General features: G+C 42.1%; 1 protein-coding gene across 2 annotated transcripts; it reads left to right on the plus strand.

Moving 5' to 3' along the window:
• Positions 1–3,834: 3,834 nt before the first annotated feature.
• Positions 3,835–19,652, plus strand: SH2D1A (SH2 domain containing 1A). Of its 2 annotated transcripts, none has more exons than XM_074835260.1 (4): positions 3,835–4,111; positions 16,248–16,311; positions 18,667–18,802; positions 19,163–19,652. In XM_074835260.1, the coding sequence occupies exons 1-4, from the start codon at positions 3,975–3,977 to the stop codon at positions 19,201–19,203; spliced, it is 378 nt and encodes a 125-aa protein (XP_074691361.1). In that variant the 5' UTR covers positions 3,835–3,974; the 3' UTR covers positions 19,204–19,652. The 2 variants fall into 2 exon arrangements, with proteins under 2 accessions (XP_074691361.1, XP_074691362.1); XM_074835261.1 differs by lacking the exon at positions 3,835–4,111 and adding an exon at positions 4,815–4,996.
• Positions 19,653–20,049: the final 397 nt, after the last annotated feature.

The following is a 20,049-nucleotide window of genomic DNA, read 5'->3' on the forward strand; positions in this document are numbered from 1 at the left end:
AAGATCTGTACTGAGGGAAGGTATAGAGCTTCCCAAGCATCAGTCCTGGTCCTGATATTATTTAACATTTTTTATTAATGATGATCCCCTAAAAAATAAGCATGTGTTAATGGAATTTACCAGTGACATAAGGGAGGGAGGTACTGTCACTGCAGAGATGAATAAAACTCTCATTTAGGAAGAACTGAGTGACCTTGAGGATCAGGATAGGATAAATTGGATGAAATTCTGATGGATTTGAGTGCAAGTTCTTGCATCTGGGTCTTGTTTACCAGGTTTCTACTATACCTGCGTGCTCACAGGTAAGAAAAAAATGAGGTGGGAAAAGACACAGACCATACAAAGCAAGGTATTTTCACCAGGGTAATGAAACACTGGTAACAGTGTATGAGGCACATGTTAAAAATCAGCCAGGATAGTGCACGCCATTCACAAATGATTCACTTCACTTCTGCAAAGCTACCAAAAAAGATGGTTTGAGTGACCACGGAAAGGGAGAGCCTTAAGTGTGAGAGGAGTTTGTCAAAATGAAGGCTGAGGGATGCCGCTATAAATACCGCATGGCCATAAGCTCCAGGAAGAGAAAACATCTATTTAAACTAAAGGACAACATTGGCACAAGAACAAATGAGTATAAATTGGTCATGAATAAATTTAGGATGGAAATTGGAAGCAGGTTTCCAAACAACAGAATAGCGATGTTCTGCAATTGCTTTCCAATGAGAACAGTGGAAACAACAACAAGAAAAAACCCCGAGCTACTTTTAAGATGGAGTATAATGAGTTTCTGAAAGGAATTATATGATGTGTTTGGCTAAGATAGCAGGGAAGTAGTCTTGATGACCCAAGAGGTCTGTGCAGGCCTATCTTTCTAAGCCTGCTTTTCATGACCAAATATTTCAGAGAACTTTTAAGTGCTTCCTTTCCTTCATGTATTTTTTAGATAAATTTTTTACAGCATACTGCAAGGACTGCTAGCTGGCCTGATTTAGGGAAGGCACAAGACTATGGTGTCCAGAATATGCTGAAATCTCTCCAAATAAAACAAGAGAAGCGTCCAGCATCCTACAGGGCAAGGCTCAGGGTGAGTAAAGAAATCACCATTTTCAGTGGAAGTCAATGGGGACAAACAGGAGAAGCACCCCTTGGAGGCTTGGTTCTCTGTTGTTTCTCCCACTCTCCCGAGCCTGCTGCTCTATTTTGCAGTTTGCCATCTCAGCCCCACTGCGTATATGCAGCAGAACGAAGTAGGATGGCAAACAGCACTTTAGATGCATAAGATTAAATGGATAAAAAGTGGAGCCGTCAGTGTGAGTCTGACTGGGTGCCAACAGTGCAAAGCTGAATTCAAGATGGCTTGTTTGGGAGAAGGGAGGATTTCTCCACCTTGGTGGTGTGGTGCTGAGCTCTTCTAGTGGTATCGTGGTTTCTCTCTTCTCAGCCCAGGAAGCACTTATGTCCTTTGGTTTGGTTTATCCTGCTTGGTGCCTCAATGCTTGCTTAGTGTCCCTTGTTCCCAAAGCCAGCATTTCCATTACTTCTTAAAAGCCACGTATTCTCTAGTCAGTGTGGCCGTAAAGGGATTTGTATGAAAGTCTGGGATTTGGGGTTCAGTAGCTGGAGTTTTATGGGTTCCTTACCCACAAAAGCAAAATCTGGTGTTTACAGCTCTTTTACAGTAGTAGATACTGCTTCATCAAAGTGCTGGGAGTATGCAGGCTGGCCTGGGAGTGTGGTGACTCTCTTATTAAGAGAGCATCTCACAGTACAAACTTTTATGATTTTTCTACCTATGCTTTAGTTGAAATCTGGTGCGTGGGGCAGACATCTGCAGAATTGGATGATTCTGATTGTTTTTCCTTTCCAGCTAACTACACACACATACTTTTTCTGAAATCAGCTATTAATATTGAGAATAGGTTAAGAAATAGGAAAGATAGATGAAAACCCCAAGAGTACAGGTAGTTTGGAACAGGAGAAGAAATAAGCAGCAGCTTTATGAGGGAACAGTGCTTTGCTTACACCTTGTCACCATCCACATTAATCACATTTGCAGTAGGCAGCAGCTCTACCTTTTTGTGCAAATACTTTAACAACTGGTTTAAAAAAACAAGCAGGATAGCTGAGTCCCCAGATTCATGTAAACAGGGTAATGAACACTTGCATAACAAGATAGAAAAACCATAAACACAGTGGTGGAAGTTTTCAGTCCCTCTTCAGCTGAGGTTTTCTGCAGCTTTCTCAGCCCCTCAGGTGCCAGGCAGGGAGGCAGCTGCTTGCTGGCATCTCCCTGGCTCATGGTACCTCCAAAAGCTGCAGCTTTTCTCTCAGTGACTTTGGTGCCGTGCCCCATGTGCAAGCTACCCAGTGACTCACTGGTCAGAAATGCCCATCCCTCAAAAGGAAAAGCTAAAGCTAGTTTGAAAAAAGTATTTTCAAGGAAAAACTATATTAAAGGTCAGAATTGAAAGACAAGCATTGTGAAACGATCAAGGAAAAACATTTTGATTGATTGAAACTTAAAAAAGGCAGCCCTTATTTTTGGTGGTTTTTAATTTAATTGTTGTTCCTGAAATGTTTGTATCTAGAGAGCTATTTTTTCACTCATCCTTAACGTCAACCAGGACACAGCATTCTGTGAACACCTGGGTGAGATGATTTCATTCTGCCCTGTCCTGCTAGCAAACTCAATTTAAAACGAATCAATCATAAGCACGACCCGTACTTATTGCTATATTTTAGTGAGTTATTACTCACACACCCAGGTGTGAGAACGTGGCTCATCGGGGAGTGCAGCAGCCTCACACCAGGGATGAATTCAGCCCTGAGCTTGCTGCAGCCCAAAGGGGCCAGCCTGGTGGCCACAGGTGCAGGGGCAGCACCACCTTGCCACTGCTGTGTGGTACCGCTCAGCGCCAGGAAACATGCTTGGTTTTTCCATGGGTGGAAATATCTACGGGGGTATAAAAGCACATTTTCAGCTTGTTTGCAAACGGACCTGTTTTCAAGCACATGCGTATGGGAGCTTTCAAGTGACAAGCATACTGAGGAAATGTCTGTGGCCACAGCAGGTGAGAGAAATGGTTTTTTCAGACATGTCTCTGGATTTTTGGCTGCCTGCTTGCGAACCACACAAAGGCAGCAGTGACACAGATGGCATCAGGAAGGATGTGAGGGGCCTCCTTGCCTGCGTCGAGGCTGTTGCCTGCCTCCAAGCAGAAATAATGAGCACCCCTGACTTTAACAGTGATTAAACACTACCAAAGCCTATGAAAATAACCACTCGTGAGGTAAATCAGCTGGGGGCCGGCATCTGTGGGCACCGGACCAGCCACCATGGAGCAGGACTGTGCTTGGCACATGTGGCCTGAGACAAGTGGCCTGGTGGGGCGGTGACAGCGAGGCCAGCTTGCTTCTTCTAGTTTCTCACCTCTGGGGATTTAAAAAATAAATGGTTAAAAAATAATCCCTGCTTTGCAGAGGGCCTTTGGTTTCCTGGTTCACCTTTCTTTGTCCCAACTTGTGTTATTGCCAGAGGAGACAAGTGCCTAACAGCAGCCACTGACAGTGGTGCCATGGTCCTGGACTCCCTGCCCTGACCCAGGGCGGCCATCGGTCTCGTGGCCATTGTGCACTTCATCATGTCACGTCCCTGCCGAGCAGGGAGCCGCATGGGTGAGGGTGAACTCTGAAATAACACCTCTGTGTATAAGCTGTGATGCCGTGAGGATGTTACAGCCTGTGAAAAAGGAAAACAAAAAGGGGCTAAGGAAAAAAAACACAAAAAAGCTGTGCTCGTTCCTCACTCTTCCCTCAGTGGTGTCTCGCCCTGTGCGGAGGCTTCAGAGGTGTGAACACATCCTGTTTACATCTGCCAGTGAGACGGAGATGCTGAGGGGAGCACAGGGCTGAGGAGCAGTTGGAGGTAGCATCGTGCACAGGGAGAGCTGCCTGCAGCAGGAGACGGCCCCAACATGGACGCGCTGCCCATCTACCATGGGGGTATCACCCGTGAGGCTGGTGAGAAGCTGCTGCTGGCAGCGGGCACTGATGGCAGCTACCTGCTGCGGGACAGCGAGAGCATCCCTGGAGTCTACTGCCTCTGTGTGCTGTGAGTGTGGCCAGCCCCGCGCAGCTGCCATCGCCTCTCTGGGTGCGGGACAGCCGAGGGCAGCGGGGCTGGGAGATGGGTGTTGGGAAGGGCTGGTCAGGTAATAGTTGATTTCCAACCTTCGCATCCACAGTATGGGATGTTCCCACACAACAGTGACAAAATGTGTCCTAATATTACCATTTGCAGCTATGTGTGAGGCTGTTGACTCCTTCACCTTGACTTAAGGCAGAGTGATGGATAAGGGGTGTGGGGTCCTTTGCAGAGTGAAGAGGAGCAGGTTTTGTCTTAGAGGCCATGCTTCCTACGGGCAAAAAACAAAAAGAGAAAGCAGGCCTGGAGCACATAGCGAGGAGGAGCGAAACAACTTGACTTGAGATGGAGTGTGCTGCTTCTTTACGCTGGATAATCCTTTTGCTTTCTGCCTGCTGTCTTCTGCTTCTCTAAGGTGCTCCTGGGTGTGCTTAGCAACATCCCCACCATCCCCTGTCATTGGGAAGGGTAGTGTGGATCGCTGTTCATCCAGAACACACCTTTGCTTTGGGACGCTCTTGGTCAGGCTGTGTGTCCCACGAGCTGTTGGGCTTGGAATAAACTACCTGTAAAGTACATGAAATACTGATGGGTAGCAAACTAATCGGTAACGTTTCATCAAATAGGGTGAAAGGGGAAAGATCTGGTGGGATGGTCTGTCAGAAAGAGGGTAGACAGTTTTCCCTGAGAGACCTGGGGAACTTTATAGTCATAGGACCTCGTTTTAATGAGACAATTTAATTACCCTACTTTTGGCAAAAGCAGAAGCCTCAGAAGTCCTGAGAGAAAACGCTGTACAATGAAGTACCATTGCATTGAAAGAAGAAAGATGTGTCTACCAAGGCTAAACAGGTAGAAGAAGAAATACAAGAGAAAACTCTTTTAGAGCCAGCAAGAAATTAGCTAACAGAGGGCACTTAGGTACCTGGCAAAAAAACAGAAGAGGAAGAAGAGTCCTAAGTCGTTTTTTTCCCAAATGTCTTGAATACGTTTCCAACAATATGTAATGAAGCCCTGGGTGAGCATTATTATTCCCCTGTTGCAGACCAGTAAATGGAGGCATGCGAGAAGGTTATAGGCAATCCAGAAATATACAGCCTTCTTTTCAGGGAAGACCATTGTGGCAGAAGATGTATTTTTTCTTCTCTCATGAAATCAGAAGGTGAACCAAGATAGGTGCTACTGTAACAAATACCTTAAGAGCTAGCTGAAAAATAGGAAATAAGAAGCATCTTGAGTTAAATGAAAATGGAATAGACATAGCAAGAGGTAAGGAGTGCTTTGATTCCTGTGATGGGAATAGGCAATAAAAACAGGATCTCTTAAATAACCATCAGAGGAAATGGTGATATATCTCGTTAACCCTCAGAAGTCATTCAATGCAGGCAAAACACTAAGGCATTAGAGAAAGGGTCAGGCAGAATGTTACAATGCTGAATGAAATAGAGAATCCTAAAATTAGTCCACATTAGCCTAAATCAGGGTGTAGGTATGTAACAAGGTCTTTCATCTGCACACAATCAGTTGGGATTTTTTTGCTATATTAGTGGTAATTTATGTCCTTTGGAAGAAACTTCATGAATGAAATAAAATATATAAAATGATAATAGGAAGAACAGAAAGGATTGTTAACTATGAAGCTCTGCAATCTTTGGAGGAAAAGAAAAGAGACTTCAGTAAGAAACAGAAACCTACCTAATTGTTTCTGGAAATTATGGGCCACTCATGTCTTCATGTTATGTTGCATTCAAACATATATAATAAGCAAAGGAGTAAAAGCAAAAAATATTACTGATGAATGTTATTCAGGCTTCTTATAGAATATAAAGCCTCAGTAAATTTTTCATGAGGGAAATTTTCAATAGCATCTTTTATAAATCCAGATAAAAAATTCAATGAAAAATATTGAGTATGATCTGATATAGACAGAAAGATGGCTGAAAAATTCTAGAGCTAAGCCTTGGTTCCAATACTTCTTAATATTTCAATTCAGAGCACTGTGTAAGAAATAGCAGATACAGTAAACAACATATCACACAATAACTTCAGAGACAGTTATCATAAAGATACCAGGAGATGGTCTCACACTGAAGATAGCAATGACAATTTAAAGAAATGTGGACCATAAACTAGAGAAGCGCTTTGAAAGGCAAAATTTTACCAAAGCAAAGCACTTTAGTGGAGAAATTGGAGGAGGAAGTAGGGAAGTCATGAGAGATTCAGGTATGTACTTGATGGAGGATGCTAAGCCTGGCTTTGGCCAAATAAACCAATGGACCCCATCCTCCCAAATTCCAGTCTGAACATCGTGCACTGAGATGAAAACAGGTGGCAAGTATGCATGTGCATGAGAGCTTTGGTAAAAACTGAGGGAAACATGCAGTTGCTCTATTCACTGTTTAAGAAAAAAGAATATAAAAGAAAGAGTAAGTACTTTTCTGCTTCTTTTTACTTCCTTCTAAATAAATAATGACAATTATTAGGAATAACAAAGTTATTCAGAAATTTACATTTTGGTTCAGAAGTGCTGAAGATCACTCTAGGACTACCTAGGTATATCAAGATTAGGTAAAACATGTATTTACTGGAAGTACTGAAGTGATCTTTGAAACATGAGAAACAAAGTTGGTCAGCCATTAGATATATTGCAATAAGTATCAGAGCTAAGCAAAAAATTTTACGTCTTTCCGATGACAACTTCTAACAGAAGTGAAACTTTCATACTGCCAGTGATGTTTCTATTGCTCTTAGAAAAGAAAAATTAGAAAAATAGTCCAGTTTTCCAAAATCAAAACATGTTCAGTCTGTCTTCTTTCCCCTCTCCCTGCACTTCCCTGGAGAAGTAAACCAAAACAAACCTAAAACCCCCCAGCTCCAAGCCTTCTTATGGTTCTTTTTCTTTTTTTTTTTTTTTTTAACCATGGGGCAAAATGGAGTTGGCAAAATTAAAAGGCATAGTGCTGATGAAGAGAAAAGAAACATTTATCAAAAAAGTCATTAAAGAAACATTGGGATGATAATACTGTCATTAGCTTGAACTCACATATGTGGCTGCTCTGCACTTTCAGCTCCAGATCCAGTAATTGCCAAGTCCTGTGATTGCCACTGCATTGCTTAGGCTCAAACATTGCCTCCTTCTTCCAAGAAACTTCATAACTTTTTAATGCCACCACCACCCCCAGGTCCCTCTGGGCACCCCCAAAAAGCCTGAAGAGATTTTGGCAGTCTTTGAGCCTCCTGAGGCACATAATAAGGGCAGCGGTGTTCATGGTCAGGCTCATTCGCCTTTTGCTTTTCCAATTAAAAAGTGGAGCCCTGACCTTTAAAAAGGAGAAGAGTCAAAGACTTCATGAATCCCTCGTGACTGACACTGATTGTACAGGGCAAGCATAAAAGAGACAGGTAGTAGTATAAAACCTGACCTACAGAAATGGGTAACTGCAGCAGGCAGGACCCTGTTGTTGGAGCATTTGGCCAGAAAACTATTTCTCTTTTCTTTGTTTCTCCTGAAGTATTGCTTTACCTTCCTTGAATGCTGCTTTCCACTGTCCAAAGTCATGGTGTGCATATGACATGCTTGCAAGCCTTCAAAGAGAGAATGTTGTTTGGTGTGGCTGTGGCAAAACACAAAGAACCCACTTTCATTAATATTTTAAGACCACAATTAAACTATGCATGGAAGAGTAGAAAGGTTTTGATTTGCAACAGTGTCCCCTGGGGCTCTTACAAATAGAGGTGCTGCCTGCAGATTTTGGCAAAGTTTTTGAATATCAGATGCTCCCAAGATCTTCATTGCATGAATACAATTATTAAATTGAAAATATATACTTTAAAGATGTTGTTCATCATGTAGCATGTGTTCATCATGTAGTTCATCATGTGTAGCATCAAAACCTGATTGTTGGAGGGAACTTTCTTTATGGTCTGTTTTTCTCTTTGCTCAAGACCCCATTCGAAGTTTTTAGCACCCTCAGAAATCCTCTGTGCACACCGCTCCTAATGAATTCAGTGGGGGACAGAGGACACGATAATGGTGGCTAGTTTGAGAAGCAGCCTCTTAAACTGTGCCTGAAAAATGCATAAATAAATGCCTGAGAGTGCCGAAAGCACCGGTTCCCTTTACAGATATACGAGCACACATGCAGAAACAAGCAGCTCATGCCTGAATTGGCAAAGATAAAGCATTTGTAGTTTGGGTCTCAAAATTCATGTACTTGAAAATACTTGGAATGTCAGTAGTTGTATCAGACCTTTACGTAAGCTAAATATGACATACTTGTCAAACTGTATGTTCAGATTATTTGTTTGAAACCAGCCATTCATGTACTGTGCTGCACTCAATTTGTGGAGAATAATCAAAAGCTGGAATAGGAAGCTGTTTAGAGCTCTTGAAGCAACAGTAAAAGCAACAGGGATAAGCTGCAGTTCTATCAGATTTTACGTGTGCTATTTTTTCTGTCACCATAACCACAGTGCACAAGTTCAGGCAACGTGCCGAAACTTTCTGATGCGGCAGATGTATCAGCTGTACAGCGAGGAAGTGTAATACAAGATCACGAGCCAGCTTCAGCTTAGCATTTCTTTTGTTTCCCATGTAATATTTTTGATAGAAATGGCAGAATAATTGCATTTATTATAACACTGCACATAATAATCATCATCATTTAAAATGTAATTTGGAACAAAAGCTTCTCTCTGAGGAGGAGCCCCTCAATTCAAGGTTGCCGTTGTAAATATCATGCACTATTTTCAGCTTGATAAAAGTCTTCTACAGCACGACAGTAAACTCTGCTGAGGTATTTCAGCTCCCTGATAATCAGAGTGAGCTTTGACTTTGCTGAGAATAACTTGGCTAATTGTCTTCAGATATTCCAGCCGCTTTTCTTGGAAAGATTTTAGAAAGGTAGACAGCCTGAATGGTGGGTAACTGCTGCACTAATGAATCTGTAAATGACAGAATGGGTTCAATTGTTAGGTAACAGAACCTAGATTAGTGCTACCCTGGTTTTGTAGGCTTGAGTTTTGAGGATTTAGTTGAAGCAGTGATTTCAGGTTCAGGGATTTTTATGGTCAGAGCATGCCTACCTTGCTCCGAGATAAACAGGAAACCTGAAAATGAGCTACTGAATTATTCCCAAACAAACTGAGAAATGTTTCATAAAAATATGAAACAGTAACATTTACAGGCCTATTGAAAGTGCTTTATCTATTGCAGTTCTTGTGAGCTTTGCCTAAAGTGATGAATGAAATTTCACCAGATAACGTTATTTCATGATTTTTGTCTTTGTGAGGTACTATTCTGGAAGACATAATAATTCATGAAGCTTAGTTACTGGCCCACCATAAAGTAATTTATTTCTATTTATCATCTCAGATTTGAATAAATTCTCATTTTATTTCTAATCTTAAGAAATTCCTCTCTGAGGCACTGCTTTTGGCTGACATCATCATGTACCAGACCAACATAAACACTCCTCAGAAAGGCTACACACTTGTCCTTTGGGTAAATCAACAGCATTTCTACTGATGGTTAGGAGTCTTCAAGTGGTGAAGATGCTGACAATCTTCCACAGAAATCTGTGCATAAATTCAGAGACGTTTCACAAGATTTGACTCGCTCTTTCAAGCTTCTGATAATTTCAGAATAGTAAATCAAGATAATACATTTGCTTTATAATGATACAGCATTATGGCAATCTAATACTAGTTACTGATTCCGTATCACAAGTAAATTTTTGCCACAAGAAGTGTTGGCAGGGGAATGAGTGACAGAAGAGTAAACTCAAGTGAGTGTGTATAGAATGCTGCTGTGAGTTAAGCTATGGTAACTCTGTTGGGCTTTTCAGATGTTGTAAACACATTTAAACTACTTTATTCACTCTTGTTGACATAGAGCTTGCATCTTGCACATCATCTCAATGTGAATGCTATTTCTTCAGCCTGAGTTAGCTGATGGGTGGTAATTGCTAAGCTGCTGTACCTTGATTGTATGTCTGAGACCTAAATAAGGCAGGAACCAGGCTGCTTGTCAACCAGAAAATGCAAATTCCAGGACAGAATGAGGAGCTGTAAGCTTAAATAGAATTTTCTCCTACATTAAATAACAAGACTTTTTGGCCTTTCCATGATTAATAAACCAAGTAGAAATATAACAATTAAAAAGGGAAAAAAATGTTTAAGTGGATGGCTGGATTGACAGTTTGATTATTTTGGCAGCTGTCACTTCTGTCTCATGGGGGAAGCCATGCAGCTCAGGGGGAGGGGAGACCTTGATGAGCACACATGTGGGCCATGCAGGCTCCCAGGCACCTCTGTGATTCCCCTGACCTCACGAGTTTCGGCTCTGTGGTAACCATTGCCCACCTCTGCAGCCACTGTGGTGCCCTTGCCATTGCCCACGTTCCCAGTCCAGGGTTGCCCACTGGGATGCTGCCTGAGGTTGGTCCCTCTGGTCAGGCATTCAGGAGCTGATTTGCAACCTGCATCAAACACCTCTGGATAAGGCAGAAGTGGCTGCAACCTGACCCCTCATGCTCATTATGTTATCTGCTGCATGCCATTGACCCCTCACTCTGAACATTCTGAGTATCCCATGAGCTCTCCTGTAGCACTCACTCCCATAGCATTAGCAGTACTCATCTCCATAGTATTAAGTAGTTTCTAAACATTATCTCAGTTTGTGAGATAAAGAGTTTATTAACTCTGTTTCACATGAGAGGAACTGTGACACAGGAGGCTCAGGTCTGCAGTACCCTTTACTTAGGGTTCCCAGTGTGAGGGTCATGGGAATGAATTTTCAGACTACCCAGTGTTATTCTGTACAGCCTGTTGACTTGCATCACTGAGGGCTGTTTCCTTGTTTCATACAGCTTCTTCTTCCAAACCACCCATCTTCTATTCCTGTTTTTTTCATCCCTCCAGAATTTTGTACTGCTCCCAGTTCAAGCCTCTTCATGCTTCGCCTCCGTATAGCTCCTTCCTTACTCATTGACTCTTACTCTCTCCCAGAGGTTCAATTTTCATTGCTGTTTCCTTGCCCAGCTTACATAGACATGGGTCCCCTTTTCTTTCCTTCCACATCCACCCCACCCAGTCCCAACCTTCCTTTCCAAGATGCCCAATCTAAATTACCTTCTGTCTTTTTCCCACTAATCCAGGCCAGGCAACATCCATACATTGCTCGTGGCTTGAGATCATGGACACTGATTAGCTGAGTGCCCATGGTACAGCCAGCCCAGGCATGATGCAGCTACAACTGCTAACAACCTTTAGAAAGCACCTCTCTTGCAGCCTAGACAGCCACCACCATTTTCTCCTGGAGACTGCAAGAGATATCACTTCCTTCAAAAAAATTTTATATCTTACTCTAAAAACTGCGCAAAAAACCCAACAATTGGAAGATATTTTTTTTTTTTGACTTGGTTAAAGCATTGTTTTTGCCTAACATGTCCCCTTTTCTGCTACTTCTGCATTCTCCATCCCTAAATAAGGTTAAGGCAAACACCTAAGAAACAGAATTTCAGTCTGAAAGGCTGAAATGTGGCAAAGTTATAAGAAACTGAGTATGGGCCATATATAATGCTCAGGACCGCTGTCTGTAGGCCACATCACTGTCTTAGACAAGTGAAATTCCAAGGTAAGGTCAGGATGCAAATATACCAGGTAAGAAGAGCCGACTGATATAGTGCAAAGAAATCAGAAGAGAAAGCTATGTAAAGAGGAAGAAATTGATGTAATTTATTGCTGACATGGCTTTCCTCTGTCTCTCTGTCTTTCTCCCTTTATATTTGCTCCATTTTGGACTCAGATATGAATACAAATTAGTTTAATAAAATTTCCCAACTGAGATACAAAACATTTGGAAATTATTTTAAAATATACCATGCAGCTGAAATGTCATGGTTAATTTTAATCTGTAGCATGCGGCTAATATCCTCTGGCTATTTCAATGGCGTAGAAGACTGTAATTATTCACCTGTTAAAGTAAATGCAGCTTTAACAAGTCTGATCACAGTTGAAAAGGAAGAGTGGAGGGGACAGATAGACAGATGCTGTCTCAGTATGTCATCTGTGAATGATGCCTTTGTAGCTCTTGGGGAGGAATTATCTAGCTATAAAGAAAAAAGCCTATAATATAAAGTGGACTGTTTCCTGTAATAGCAAGTTTTCTAGATTTTCCTTTGACAAAGTTTTCCCAGCAATGGTATTGCCGTAGAGACAGTCTTAGGGCAGTTCCCAGCTGGTATAACACATCCTTTGTTACGAAGATCAAAAAATAATTGAGATGACATAAAAATATCATCAGTGGTGACCAAACCACTCTTTTGTAAGTGCTATTCAATACTGTCCTTACAGCAATGGCTGTTTTCTGCTTCAGCATTTTGGCATTTTTTGCCTTTGATCAAAAATTTATAGGGCCTCGTTCATCAAGCTGTTAATTCACGAGTGCTCCTGTCCCTTGAGCTTCACTGGCATGAAAGAGGAGCTTTGCAATTGTGAGAGAGGCTTGTGGCCATCCTTGGGCCAGGTGAAGGGATGGGGAGCCCTTTGTTGGGTCTTTGCCTGGGTGTCAATAGCTGGTCTTCCTCTAAGATATGTTGGTACGCCAGTGCCACTGTAGTAGTACTCTCTGAAATCCTTTTCTCAGTGACACGTGTCCATCTCCAGTTGGTTTTGTCCAGCAGAGAGAGGAGTTCAGGTCACTGAGAGGTGGACCTGGCCTGCATATCGCGTAACGGCTTCAAAGCATAAGCTGCTTGAGAGGCCCCAAGTCACTAGCACCATGCCCAGGCCACATGGTGGTTGGGTTTTGGCTTTAGCTATGTGGCTAAGCCACACATAGGAACACTGTGTCACACTAGGAGCTTCTTTCTATCATGAATTGAGTCAAATGCAGAAAACTGAGTTGTTCCCTCATGGTGCCTGGGGAATTTCTCATCTCTTGAGAACTAAGCTGCAGTAAATGCACTTTTCCACCTGCTTTTGCCTGGTGTTACATGTTTTGCTTTTTGGAAGGTAATGTCCTATGCCATCTCAATTTTAGTTTTTTTATTTAATGTTTTTAAGAAAAACACCTTGATCTTCCTTCAGTCAACACTGATCCTAGTTAATGTTGAGTAGTTTAAATCATAAAAACCTTTCTCACAGGAGGTTGTGCCCATGCAGCAGTAAAGAGAACTTGGCTCATCAAAATCATGTCACTTACACATGGAAGGTAAAAAGGACTTTGAAGTGGTAATGAAGTAAATTCCTGCTGCTTAAAGGAAGGTTTTGATAAGATCATATTCATTGGGAGAGTACTTATCAGAAGAGCTGTAATTCTTTTTGTGGAAACAAAGATCCCAACGGAAAGTAGTTAGATGGGCAGATCTAGCTGTTCACCTTCTTAACAAAATTCCTCCTTCCTTTGTGCATTTCCGTTGCAGGTGTGGTGGTCCTGGGCCATCTCCCACCTAGTCAGTGGCTGTGTTTACTGATGGCTTCAGAGCCAACAACAGATGATAATGTTGTGTTTTTCAGCTCAAGCACAGTGAACCCCTTTAGGCCTTTCAGTATTTCTTCCTCTGGGAAAAAAATATATATTTGCCAGATGAGTGGGGAGCTCTCACTTGTCCCTTACAAGACTGTGAAGCATCCATGTTCCCAAATTCTTGTTCCTTTTTCTGTAGCTCATGGGTTTTTAATATGAGCTATCCTTTGTGCTTTCTCTGGGCTTGGTTGAAATATTTTACGGTGGAATTTTTTGAAAAATGCAGGATACGTGTCTATCTTATACCTCACCCTGCTTTGGTCCTGAATATTACTTTATCTGACCTTTATTTTTCAATCTGTTCAGTTTAGTAAACCCTTCTGGCAGAGTGCTGAAAAAGCCATTGGACATTTCAGAGTCAGGGTCACACCCCAGCCCATAAACCACTTTGAGTCATGCAATCTCTTAGGTAGAGAAAATGATGAAAGAGACAACAGATGGTAGCTTTCCAGGCAACTGAGCCATTTGTGGAAAAATCAGATTTTAAAAGAGACTGAAGCAGTCAGAATGCTTTGGGATAACCAAGAACAAGCATGGGTAATATCCACAGTGTATTAAAGACAGGAGACAAGAGAGTGTGTTTTAGATTTCTACATACTGAGTATGGTTTTTAGGCTTGAAAAAAAGTCATTGTGGAGATGGTCAAATACCCACTTCAAAGAGAGGGGACAAAATGCCAGGACCTCTCTGGTGTTTACCAGTACACTGTGGCCTATCCAATCCTAGTTTCTATAACTGTACTGAAACGCTGGCTGGCATGCTACATGTAGATGCAGGAAAGCCCCTCATGATTTCTAAAAAGATTAATGTGAACATCAGCTACTCATGAAAAGCTGACAATACAGGCACTGCTCTCAGAGGTTTTAAGAAGGATGTGATGGTATGAGATTGTGTAAAGGCTCTAATGGGAGACACTGAAGCAGCTTAGAGGGATGGGCTTTTAAGCAGCTGGGCTTGAGCTGTGGCCTCAAACACCAGTGACCCTGGTGCCATGGCATGGACAGGAGAACAGTGTTGTCCTTCCCTCCTCCTGCAGCCACAGCAGGTTGCTCCCACCTCTTCCCAAGGCCCCTTTCTGGTCTTGTCCAAACCCCTGACGGACTGCAGCAGTTGAGCTTGCTGGGAGAAGAAGTGGGGTAGCAGTGGCTGTTTTCTTCCTTAGGTTTCCATGAAGTGAGCACAGCTGGACACGTTTCATGTCCATCTGGTGCCAGGTGGAACGTCATGTCTCTGGGGAAAACGCTCCCTTGGTTAACACAAAGAGGTGGATGAAGTTGTGGTGGGATCGTGTCAGGCATATTCCCATACACGAGGAGGAGAGCAGTGTCTCACCTGCTGCACAGGGAGTTTGTCCCTGCAGCAGCCCTGACATGAGGGACTGGCTCTGTGTCTTCCACCTCTGTATTTAATCAAAGTGGGAGTCAAGTGGTGGGGAGAAAGCTCCCAAATCACAACAGCCATTTTTGCTCCCACTTCGTGGGGTTGTAGCAGTGTGACAACTGTTAACAACTTCCCGCTTGGGTAAATTATATCAGACACCATTCTGCAAAGGTTTCTGTAATGACTTTTTAACAAGAATTTATCCAGGAGCCATGACACGGAGCATAAGTAATTGCAATCATACGCTATCTGTGTCATTGAGGGTTTCTGCTATTTTGTCATAACTACTATAACACCATGTATAATTGGAAAGAAATATAATATTTTTCTGCTTTCTTAAGAATAAGAATTGATACTGAAATAAGGAATGGTCCCTAAAATCCTGCTGTGTATTCATGTAAATCCATGTAGTATGAAATACAGTCTTTCTTATCTGACACTGTCTAAACTAACGTTGCACCCATGGAACTATTATCATTTGTCTCTGTTTCTGAGTTAAATTTCTGGATGTTGGTTTAATAATCTACCATGTAAATCATTCACTGTGTTGGGTTCATAAGAGAAGCAAGAATCTGGACACGTGTATGTCGTGTTATTAGTATACGACTCATTCTCAAAAGACTCAGATTTTAAAAAAAGGAAGATTCCACACTCTTATAAGTGTCTTTTACAAGTAATTGAGAATTAGGAATATATGGGCAAGGCAAAGAGTAGTTTACCTTGCTTTTGTGGGTCTAGCTTTCCAAATAAATTATATGCATATATTGCTTCTGGGAACATCTGCATTTAAACCAATCACAATACAGTAATGCTATCTGCCAATAATATACCTTCTCTTTTTCCAGGGAAAGTATGTCTTGTTTATGTCAGTAAAAGGAGGTCACTGAAAAAAAAAAAATTAAAAAATGCCAAGGCAGGAATTAAAGCACTGTCACTTAACCTAGAATAATTGAATATTGCTAAACTAGAGCTGAGTCAGACCAATTCCTCTCATCCAAGAAGAACCCAGTAGGTTGAACACTGCTTCCAAACTGTGTCTCATTTTTTTTATCTACCTAGAGCCTTTATGGGTGAATATATTTTTAAGGAAAGATTAACAAATGAACTGACTCCCACATAACAGAGTGTACCTCTTGTGAAACCTGACAGTAGAAATGAGTAATAAATACCTGTTGATTTTTTTTTTTTCCACAGACATCAGGGTTATGTTTATACCTACAGAGTGTCCAAGACAGAAACTGGGTCCTGGAGCGCTGAGGTGTGTACTTCTCCTTTCTCTTCTGAAAATTTCTAATCCTGTTTGATGTTCATATTGATTTAATGAAATATATTCAAATTATTCATGTTTCTGTATAGTCTGATTTTCATTGAAGGTAATCGATCTTGAGTACGCCCATCACTAAGATGTCTTGGTGCCACTTCTGACAGTCTTGAACTCATAAATTAATTCCCTGTTACATTTCAACTGCTGCATAATGCAACAGTGCATTATTTTGCATCATTTTAAATGGCAAAAATATTGTGTTTTTATAATTTGACAAGCACAATCAGTTCCCTTCTATCCTGTGTACAATTAATGTCAGACTATTTAAGGAAATTATTTTCAAATCTATGGTGTTTTAAAGTTAATTTCTCTCCAGATTAATTCATCATTGTTGCAAAACATATATAGGGTAGCCAAAACTTGATACAAAAAATATTTTTAACTATCTGATAAGAAACTGGTAATTCAAGTGTAGAATAACACCATTTGCAATACAGACAACTATTTGGGGTGATGGAATCGGGATGCTAATCTGTATTTCTTTTATGAAGGTCTTGTTCTTTGGATGTACTCTGTATATTAATTCATAATTAGCTTTCTGTTTACACATTACTGAATCCTGATTACAAACGTTAAATAATTTCTAGACATGCATAATTCCTTGGCCAATATTATAATAGAAGTGGTTGCAGTGCTCTGGAAGACAAGATTGATTCCTGGGGTTACTCAGAAGCAGATTGGGGAGTAAAAGTGACTCACATTACTGCAGAGTAAATAATTATCCATGTCACCCTTGGGAATGGTACCCAGGAAGAATTTGCTTTCATTCCTGTAAGGCACTGGGAGCACCCTATAGGTTTGCACTGCAAAGAGGAGGTTTCGGGACAGGGTGGGAGTGGTAGTGCACCCAATGTGCCAGGGCGAGCATTGGTGTCTCAGGAAGGATGCCAGGACCCCCAGGGACCTCCACCTGTGGCAGATAATTCCCTGAGTAAGGCTGAAGCCTGCTTTGGCCCCAGGTAATGTCAGCATCTGCAGTGAGGTTTTTCTGGTGTTATATAGGCCTGCTACAATTTCTCCCTCATGACCTCCACTGGCTTCCTACATATGGGTCTTGGGCTTTCCCTCGATGTATTTTAAGCAAATCTTATCTGTGTTTCACATGTAGGTGTTCTTAAGGCCCAGGACTCTCAATACATCCTCTGCAGGGAAAGGCACTGGCTACAGACCCATGATACCAACCCTTCCTTTAAACAAACAGAAACCTTTAAGTAAATGTTTCTAAGACTACGCTGGCCTCAGCTGTTAGAAACAGCAGCCTAAATCCAACTTATCTCCACGAAATGTGCCTCCAAGGCCAAAACAGGCTCCAGATGCATCTTTCCTCTTTCTGCTTCCTTCCCTGTGGTTGGTTAGTCTCTGAGCAAGCTCAGGTCACACCCATCTTTCAAGGATGAGGCAGGGAATTTGAAACAGTGCTGGTAAAATCCCAGCCACTGTGAAGCCTCCAGCTGGTGCCAGTGAGGCAGGATTTAGCCCTCTGGGACTACTGGGTGAGAGCAGTGTCCCTCGGGTGGGATTATGCCAGCAGGACCTATATTTGTCCTCCCATGACTTTGGTGGGGAGGAGTTATTACAAGAATGCCCTGAAGGATTTAATAGAAACATTGGATTTTTGATTAAAAGCAGACGCAGTTTCATTTCACAGTGTTTGAAAAGGTGCTAACATAGAAAGATAGAGAAACTCCCACTTTTAATAAATAGGTGACATTTTGCTGCTGCCTTTGTACAAGAGATAGACAGGAATACTCAATGAACACATAAGCCAGAATTGAATGCTCAAAGGCTTGCAAAGAGGCTGTGTCCATGCTAAATTTAGTGGTGTAAAGACTCCCCCTCCCTGGTAAGTGTCATGTAGCTCTCTAAATTGTCTTACTGGTATTTCCAGGCTGGAAGTATCTTACCTATAAACCCCAGGCTGGATTTATAGGTAAATCACTGGGTAAGAAATAGCAAAAGATCATGGAATTTGCCTAATAAGCATGGCAGGCTCTGGGTTTCTCTTGTAGCGATTAAGAAATCATCCCTCTTCCAGCTTTGTATCAGCACACTGCTGGAAACTGCTCTTAGGAGGGTTTCATCGCAGGGAGGCCACAATGCCCTGGGGGAAAGAGGAGAGCAGTACAGCTCATTGACTCATTTTAAATTGGCACATAAGGGGGTCCAAGTGAAGGGCTGGCCCCTTCTCTGGGGGGTGTGTGCATTTCTGAGTGCCAGTGCCCCAAACCGGGCACCGCATACTCTCGGCATCCAGCATCCCCTCTCACCTCTCACTCTTTGGCTTTGCAGACAGCGCCTGGAGTCCACCGGAGGCTCTTTCGGAAAGTACACAACCTCATTTCAGCCTTCCAGAAACCCAACCAAGGCATCGTAACACCCCTACAGCACCCAGTCATCAACCACGCAAAAGCCAAATACCCCCCAGGTACTCGTGGGGGTGGAGGGAGCCTCAGCTGTGGCTGAGCAGAACCCTCCATGGCGGTGGGGATGGAGGGCTTAGACTTATTTGCATCTTTGACCTGAACTAGCCAGTAGGGTGGCATTGCCAAAAATATGCCCTAACTTTGCTTCTGTGTGATCGAAACACTGGCACTCAGGTGCTCATTGGGGATAGGGCCTGTCAATATGATGAGAAAATGGATTTTGAATATGTATCCCTGAGTGCTACACCAGCAGTGGCTACCTTCCCTCCCCAGCACCCTTTCTTGTGTAGGTAGGAAACTTCCAATCTGTCCATTTTCTTGGAGTTTTCATCTTTTCATATCTTTCTGATTCTTTTTCTTAGGGAGAAATGAAGGCCACGACTTCCACCTGCAGCCATCATGAAGCTATTTCCCCAAGTGTGACATAACCAGGTCTTCTAGTGTCTCCTCTAGTCCGTGCTCTAGAACAGAACGATTTATGATAGTTAATACAACTCCATGAGTTTTCTTGTAACATTTGAAGAAATGTGTATTTCACAGAATTTCTAGCTCAAAATTTTGAAGTTTTAAGTTTTAGAATATTTTGAATTTAGTTTTTTTTTTTTGCTAAGAGAGGATAAAAAATATCAACTACTAAATAGTGTAATGTCTTTTTTTTTCTCTTTGTATTCTCAAGTACAAAATATTATTCACTTCAAGATTAGTTCCTAATTAATAATTAGTTCCTATTTTTACATTACTTAACTTTTGGACTCTGCTTTGCTTCGTTCTGGTTGGCATTTTTGCAGAACTGGTCAAGTCCCCTTTTATAGCCTTAGGAAAATTGTTTACATTAAAGTGTTATTGCCTTCGGTGGGCTGTGTGTCTCTCATTCATACAGTTCCTACAGATATTCCAGAAGTGGCACCACGAGGAACCCCACTGACTGATTTCCCATCACACCAGGCTCTCTGCCCTGTAACTCAGCAGAACGGGCAACCACTGCCTGGATGTACAAAAGTTGTAGTTTGCACAAACGATCAAAAGTTTAAGCAGTGCACTAACTGAGAACAACCACTGGAGAACATAGTTCTTTGCTTTTAGATATTCTCTGTACTTGAAACAAAGCAGCCCTGCATACAATTAAAATAACCCCCATTATTTTTGCATGCCAGTTGCTCTGCTTTTCTTTACCTACCCGTGTGTGTTTTCATGCTGCTGTTGGGCTCCTGGTGGAGAGCTTTGAATCTACAGGACTCGTCAGCTGTGC

The sequence above is a fragment of the Strix aluco genome, chromosome 10 (genome assembly GCF_031877795.1).
Source record: "Strix aluco isolate bStrAlu1 chromosome 10, bStrAlu1.hap1, whole genome shotgun sequence".
Lineage (NCBI taxonomy): Eukaryota > Metazoa > Chordata > Aves > Strigiformes > Strigidae > Strix > Strix aluco.

What these genes read in the sequence shown, in the direction of transcription:
- SH2D1A (XM_074835260.1), top strand. Translation starts at nt 3,975, where the DNA reads ATGGACGCGCTGCCCATCTACCATGGGGGTATCACCCGTGAGGCTGGT. An exon ending in CTGGGTCCTGGAGCGCTGAG is followed by an intron (nt 16,312 to 18,666) that starts GTGTGTACTTCT and finishes TTGGCTTTGCAG; the next exon opens with ACAGCGCCTGGAGTCCACCG. An exon ending in AAAAGCCAAATACCCCCCAG is followed by an intron (nt 18,803 to 19,162) that starts GTACTCGTGGGG and finishes TCTTTTTCTTAG; the next exon opens with GGAGAAATGAAGGCCACGAC.